The following is a 7,500-nucleotide window of genomic DNA, read 5'->3' as shown; positions in this document are numbered from 1 at the left end:
AAAGAAAATAAATATATTTCAGGGCACTGCGCACTCCTGCCGATATTCCTTAAGTGAAGAATCCCCCCCCCCCCCCCCCCCCCACACACACACACACACAAACACACTCATACCATAGACTGTAAAAAAATACAAACAAATACAAACAGTAGTGCATTGGTGTGTACATACATGGGAACAATGCACACACACACCATAATGTACAGTATATGGAAATTTACACGGATACATATTCTATCTCTCTTCTCTCTCTCTCTATCATACACACATACACACACACACACACACACACACACACACACACACACACACACACACACACACACACAATGAGACTCACTCACTCACTCTGTCTCTGTCTCTGCTCTATCACACACTTAGTCTACAGAATGTGAGTGTGCACTTACACACACACACACACACACACACACACACCAAGACAGACAGACACACACACACACACACACACACACACACACACACACACACACACACACACACACAGATATAGCATATCCATGGGAAAGTGCATGTGTGTAAAGCTAAGGCAGTGTTTGGTTTCGCGGTGTTAACTGATCAAACAGCGCACAGAGGCAGATAGCCTACACAGGGCCACGTTGATCCTTAGAGATCAGAAGTCCATCTTTAGCACCACGCTAAAAATCCACAATCAGACCACACAACCGAAACGGAATTAACAAAGTCCATTACTGTTAGCGCCAATTAGAGTCTGATAAATATTGGTAAAACACGCACGCCAATAAGGCAAACTCTTTACAGGCCTGGTATAGACAGAGCTTTTGCATTGTTAATTTGTCAACAAATTACCAATCTCTTGAAGTTAAAATCTTAAGATGTGTATGGACCGACAATCCGACATATTTTCATTTAAAGGCTATTTTTTTCTCACTACATTTATTTCTCCAAGTCATCCGAAGACGACCCCTCGCAACCGTCGCAGCAAGAATCTCTATCCGCGCCTGTTCGGAGGCGGGTCAGACATTACTTGGGCCTACTGAAATTCCTCAACGCTCTAATTTAATCAGGGAAAAGTTCAAATTAAACCAATTAACCATTTACCTATACATCTGAACATTTTAAAATGAGAGAAGGGCACGTTTGTCATAAAAATTACCCAACTCTCTATTCCGAAAGGATCTCTGATTAGCTCTAAAGAAATGAGAAAAAATAATTATATGAAATGAAGGATTTTAGAGGCGTAGATAATTTGGAGGCTAAAAGAAGAATTATCTCAAGAGGTCTCAGACAGCATGCACAAAAGGGGAAACGAGGTTGGCTGTGGGCCTACTTGGCTTTGAAGCTGAACACTAAGAAAGCGCATCTAATATTTCTGGTCTTCGCCGAATCCCTTAATTACCGTAATCCTGATTCCTGTCAGATTGGAATTGGGAGAGCAGGGCCTTTCTGTGTTCAAAGAGGGGGAGCATGGATAAGTGGCGTGTAGAGACGGCTAAATCGAAGCAGATGGGATCTCCGCTACGGCTACAGATATAGTTGATCGATAATTACATTACCTACCGGGCACTGGCGAAAGAATTAAAGCGAATATTTAATGCGCGTTACCAAAGAAAGGCGCGATACAACTCAATCATGGGCACATCATGTTATAACGCAAAAATGCACTCTGGTTCTTTTTGAGGGACTAACGAAATGTCAAATAGATTTAGTTATAGTCACGGGTTTCACGGGGGACTATTGTGGCGATGAGCCAAGATTTTACTCTATATTAGCTACAAAACCAGATCACAAAACTCCCAGTTGCCATGATGTTTTTGTAGCAAAAAAACCCCAAAAACAACAACAAAACAACAACAACAACAACAACAAAACAATATATGTCTTACCACTGTTTGACTCGTAGCCGAATACCGACAGATCTTTGGTAGTGGAGCAGTTCCATCGCTCGTGCTTGAACTGGCTCTGGCATTCGGCGATGCCCAGACGCGCGCCGTCCTTTATGCTGGGCAGGAGGTACGGCTTTTTCTTGCATATCTCTTTCTGTTTGTTGGACAGGGGCAAATTGGTGCAGCTCATTTTCTCCGGTAATCCCACCGACGTTATGCCCAGCCACCTGCGGAAGGAAAGCGCCAGGCGTGTTTGGTTTGACAAGCCTCCATCCCAAAACCTCCATCCAAAGCAGAGAAAACAATGTCTCACACTCTGCAGCATCTCAGAAAAAAAACTCTAACCCCCATAACAAAGCAAGTGAGAAACGTAGACCAACGGCAAGATCTGAAGTAAACGCGCTTTACTTACATCCAACTTCCTCGGCAGCACAGGGGATACTCCGAGAGTAGCAGGAGAGAGATCAAGTAGAACAGGTATAATCCACCGCATGTGGGCTTCTCCATGATCGCCGGTCAGGACAGCGGCATTATATCGCAGCGAGTGTGCAAGTCCATCGGACGGCTGCTGGAAGCGCCAGCCAGCTACATTTGAGGAATGAAGAGATTTAATCCGCAAAAATGGTTTTGATTAGAAGTTTTCCCTCCGTTCCACCTTCATGAAGACACGGGCGGAATCCAGACTTTGACAGTGGCGCTACTGTTGACTGCGCTCGGATAGGCGTAATAAAATTACATTTGATTGGTGCTCCCTAACTGGGCGACAAACGGTTTTATCCTCTTCTAAAAGAATTCGCTGTGAATACTTTTCCTACGGCGCGCTCCCACACTCCGATTGGCGACGCCGCTCATGCATATTCAGCGTGCTCGCTCATTCCGAGAGTTAATTGGGCAGAAAGCGGCCGCGCACGCAGCGGGCTCAAGGAGCTGAGGTAGGATGAAACAAACGGAGGCATTCCATCAAAAGATCCCTCAAGTGGCATAACGCGGACTGCGCGCGGCTGAATGTCAGTGAAAGCGCATAGGAACTTACCTAGTTAGGAGTTGTGTAGCTGAAACTCACATTTTTATGAAAGCGGATTTCATTTTTTTTGTCGATTTATATATATAGGCTACTTAAACTTTATATAAATAGGCTACTTACTTAAACTTTATATAAATAGGCTACTTAAAATATGTGCAGAGTAGCCTATGGTGACCTATATGAGACTAGTATTTTAAGTATTTTTCTTTGCCCTGTTAGGAGGACTTAGTGCTAAGCTCTATGATTTCAATTCAAAAGATTTCCGTGTGATTGTTTTCACCAAATGGACAGGTTTGTTGATGGGAGTTAACATGAAATCAACCCATACATATATTTGATCAGTAGCCTTTCTTTTTTTTTAACTTGCTGTCATTTTAACTTGGTCCATACAGAACGAAAGCAAATCGAGCCAAATGTTACGGGAAAACTCTTAAAACAAATAACTACACTATTTGATTGTGAGCTATTTCAGTACTTGCCTGGCCATATTAAAATGCGCCAAAATTCCGATAACATTCAATTCAATATTAGCCTTCACTAAAGACATTCTAGAATAGCCCATATTAATACAAATTTGATGAGCGGAGTTTGATGGTAAAAAAAACCCTTTCACGTGTTGATGTTTAACCTTTTATTGCCGGTTTCAGACTTTTAGCACTTTCCATAAAAATAGGCTACGATCTGTCATGTTGAAATGTAAAAATGAATGAAATGAATGCTGGATTAAGATTGCGGCTGATTTCAGGTGAGAGCTGAGAGCTGGTAAGGTTTCAGCAAGAGCTGAAATCTGGTTAATCTTCGGACAAACCGTTAGAGAAAGCAATATTTTAAGCATAATGATGTCAAATGTTGCACTTGATATATTTCAAAGAATACAAATATTTATAATTTAGTTAACAACGTGAAATAATTAATAGAATTAAAACATACCATAGAATTATTGGCATTTATTGCTATCCAAAATGTGAATATAGTGATATTTCAAATATCACAATAATTTAAAGGACACAATCGGTAAAAGAAATAGAATAATTTAATATAAGAATAAAACGTTCTGTACATTAACGCAGAATACATGTATAATGTCTTTCAATAACACAATCCTACTGAGATCCTATAGCAGCCTTTATCCAAATGGAATTTGAAAATAATTAGGCTAGGCATATAGGCTGCTACTTGGTAAAACCCCGGTCTCACGGACCAATGATGGCATTCTAAACCACAACAGACACCCATCCAATCACAGTGAACATTCTGACAGGGAGGCCTACATCGTAGTACAACAAACACACCTGACGCCGAAAATGAACTCCAAGGATCGAATAAGGCTTGGCCTGAAAGTCCAGCGACGTGAGAATATCTCACTCAGACAGAACAGGAAATAGCTTATACATAGACAGGGCAAAATGGGTGCAGCAGGAAAGTTACAAAATATGTTCTTTTTTTATAAGAATGAAGCCTAGAAGATTGTAGATTGATATGTCTCAGGATCACTGCCTGATAGGCTACGCGCTGAAATCAAACAGAACAGTTTCAGGCATGTTATCAATTCTTAAGTTAGAACCTGCATAATAATCCACCAACAAATTATATACATACAGACATCCTCCGTGTAAACACAAGGCTTTATATAAAACGGATCAAAGGCATGGGCAATACATCTGTAGAAAAATATAGAAATATTTATATTGTTCATACTTTGACAATAATTATAAAAGCATTCCATCTGTATAAGACCTTTGGTTTGAAGTACCTTAGAGAACAAACTTGTACATTTGACACAAGGAAGGAAAATACATCCAGCTTTCACGAAAGTGTCTACAGGATTGGCGACATCAAAGGCACCGCTGTAAAAACTCTCCAAGACATCCTGCTAATATGCGACGGATGGCTAGAGCGCAGAGAACGTTTGGTTGGAAAGTTCGTCGGGACGTTGTCGGAACGTTCGGCCAGCCGTCTCTCTCTCGGCTCTCCTTTTCCTCTTGATGTGCACCGCAGCTCCACAAGTAATTGGCCCCTTCGCGGCTACAGCTGCAGCAGTCCGTTTTTGGCAGGATATCAGGGGGGGGGGTAGACAGCGCACCCAGTCGCCATCTGGAGACCCCCCCTCCACACACACATGAAAATCCTCTTTGCCCCTCACCTTCCACACCCTTTTATCCACCACCAGAAGTAGATTGTCTGGCTGTGAAGCTCAACATGTGGCCTGTCTGCATCTGATGGTTTTGATGGATGATAATATTTCATGGATTTCTAAAAGGCATTCTGGAAGAGGAATCTCTGAAGGCAAAACTGTTTGTGAAGTAGTTTCTTCACACATGGATCCAGGGATGTTCCCTCTTCACACACACACACACACACACACACACACACACACACACACACACGACAAACAAAATGCTAAATGATCAAACAGACAAACAACAAACATAATGAGACAGACAGACACAAATGCAAACACACACACACATTGTTTCAGTCTTATCTGTTCAAGACCCTGCACTTGATGTGTCAAACATACTGTATGGCATGTAGAGGGCCCGTGCCCAGGCATGATGCAGGGGAGGCGTGTGCTTGGTATTCCATTTGTTTGATACTCTGTTTTGCAAACATGTATGGTATGAAATAAACACCTAGGCATTTCAACATGGTTGGAGTCTCTCCCTGTGTTTTTGTTACTATTTTAAGCCAGTAGTAACACACACACACACACACACACACACACACACACACACACACACACACACACACACACACACAGCCCCTGTCCTTCATCTGTGTGGCGTGGTTTTGTTTCCCCTGTCCCGAGCACACAGTCTACTGAGTAGGATCTCGGAGTAGACCTGGTTCACCGGGCCCCTGACGTGGTACGTGGTATTGGACGAGGGCCACTGAGAGTCCTGCAGGTCCACCTGATCACCTGCTCCGGTTCCGGTTCCAGATTTGCTTCCAGAGTCTCCATCCTGCCGTAGCATCTGCAGAAGGCTGTGCTGAGGGGCTGAATATGAGGGCTTTGCCACCTGTTTACACACACACACACACACACACACTGCAAAATTACAAAACAGAACAAATACAAAAAACATCATGTTGGAACACCACACAAACTTGGATAATAATTTATAATTTATATATTTATATATATTTCTAAAACTGATAGTTCCGGTCCTTGATTGTGATTGGCTGAATCATCGATGCCGTTGTAAACTGCAGCTTAAACATACACCTTGACGTTCGTTCGTTCGTTCTATATTACTGCGCTACCATTACTTGATACAAAAGTTAAAGTAGCTGGTGGGCGCTGTGGCACAACAGGCTACAGCGCTCATACCATATACGGGTCCAAGTGCTCACGGGGACTCAGGTTCGAATCCGACCTGCGGTCATATCCCGGTCCCACCCCATCTCTCTCTCCCACTTCCTGTCTCACTCTTCACTGTCCTATACAAATAAAGCCCAAAAAATATACTTAAAAAAAAAAAAAAAAAAAGTTAAAGTAGCTGCGTCTCGACGTTGCTTGGCAACCATTCAGGTAGAAGAAATATATTTCTTGGCGGAAGAGCGATTATCTATTAATAAATATATCTATTTTTAAGTAGTTCATTGCAACATTGCAACATTACAAATAAGTCAAATTGTCTACTGTTTCTTAGTGCTTATGACAGGTTGACGTTGAAATGTATTCTACTGGTTCTTTGTTGAATAGTCTTATCCCCAAAACAACTATAGGCATTACATAAGCCATTGCACAAAGTAGTGTTGAACAAGTTGCAGATTATTAAGCATATTTCACACATTCCATTTTATGTCTCCTGAACTGATAGTTTGTTGTCTTTTTTTCTGTAAGCAAATGACATTGTATGTCAATAAATTACAGTACAAACAATAAAATCATAAATATAAATCTCCAACTTATTGTAATGTGTATCCATGCACTGATGAAATTCCTATATGCCCACAGATAACGTGTAGACTTAATGCATTTTAATATTCGTCATTGAAAGCGTAGCCATCAGAGAGGACTGACAGAAAACACAATTACATTGACAGCACGGCAATGACACAAGACCTTTGAGTAGAGAGTTGAGTAGAAGTTTTTATTCAATTATTGGCATATTTTTATTCAATTATTGGCAAATGAGCTGCTAGAGTTCATAAAATGACACAAGACCTTGTCATTCAAGCAACACTGAAATGTTCACTCACATATACACACCGATCTCACACAAAACTCAATGGCAATAAACTCTCAGAAATATCTCACTTATTTCACCATGTTTTGCAGTGTATTTTATTAGTGAATTCCTGTGTATAATATCACTACCGTTTAAGTGTTTATTGAATGGCATTCTGAAGGCTGAGGCACTGACTCATCTTGTGTAGGGATTAGCATATATAATTACCATATATAAATGCTATAAATGCTGTTGTGATGTAAACACTTTGTGCACTCATGAAAAAACAAATAAACAAATTAACAATTCGGAGCTAACCCAAGCGATCCACGTCTGCAAAGTAGAATTCTCACCATCATGGACCAGTGCTCTATAGAAGGTGTGTTCTCTGTACTGGTCTGGATTTAGAGAGGTTTACCAGGTGGTCTAAAATCTC

At 41.3% G+C, this 7,500-nt stretch overlaps 2 protein-coding genes across 3 annotated transcripts in view; both read right to left on the bottom strand.

Annotated features, from left to right (window-relative positions):
* Window positions 1-2,592, bottom strand: part of wnt16 (wingless-type MMTV integration site family, member 16) — a 10,774-nt gene extending 8,182 nt beyond the window's left edge. Inside the window, exons 1-2 of the mRNA XM_042078236.1 lie at window positions 2,278-2,592; window positions 1,866-2,092 (exon numbers count right to left, since the gene is read on the bottom strand). Coding sequence (XP_041934170.1) covers window positions 1,866-2,092; window positions 2,278-2,372 — 322 coding nt within the window. The 5' untranslated portion in view covers window positions 2,373-2,592. The remainder of the gene's footprint in view (window positions 1-1,865; window positions 2,093-2,277) is intronic.
* Window positions 2,593-3,904: 1,312 nt separating this feature from the next.
* cped1 (cadherin-like and PC-esterase domain containing 1) overlaps window positions 3,905-7,500 on the bottom strand; it is a 121,218-nt gene continuing 117,622 nt past the window's right edge. For both annotated transcript variants that reach the window (XM_042078207.1, XM_042078206.1), the window contains exon 21: window positions 3,905-5,909. In XM_042078207.1, coding sequence (XP_041934141.1) covers window positions 5,661-5,909 — 249 coding nt within the window. In that variant the 3' untranslated portion in view covers window positions 3,905-5,660. The remainder of the gene's footprint in view (window positions 5,910-7,500) is intronic.

Source organism: Alosa sapidissima, chromosome 22 (assembly GCF_018492685.1).
Source record: "Alosa sapidissima isolate fAloSap1 chromosome 22, fAloSap1.pri, whole genome shotgun sequence".
Lineage (NCBI taxonomy): Eukaryota > Metazoa > Chordata > Actinopteri > Clupeiformes > Clupeidae > Alosa > Alosa sapidissima.
Note: the sequence above shows the minus strand (reverse complement) of the source record. Positions and strands in the feature narration are given on the sequence as shown.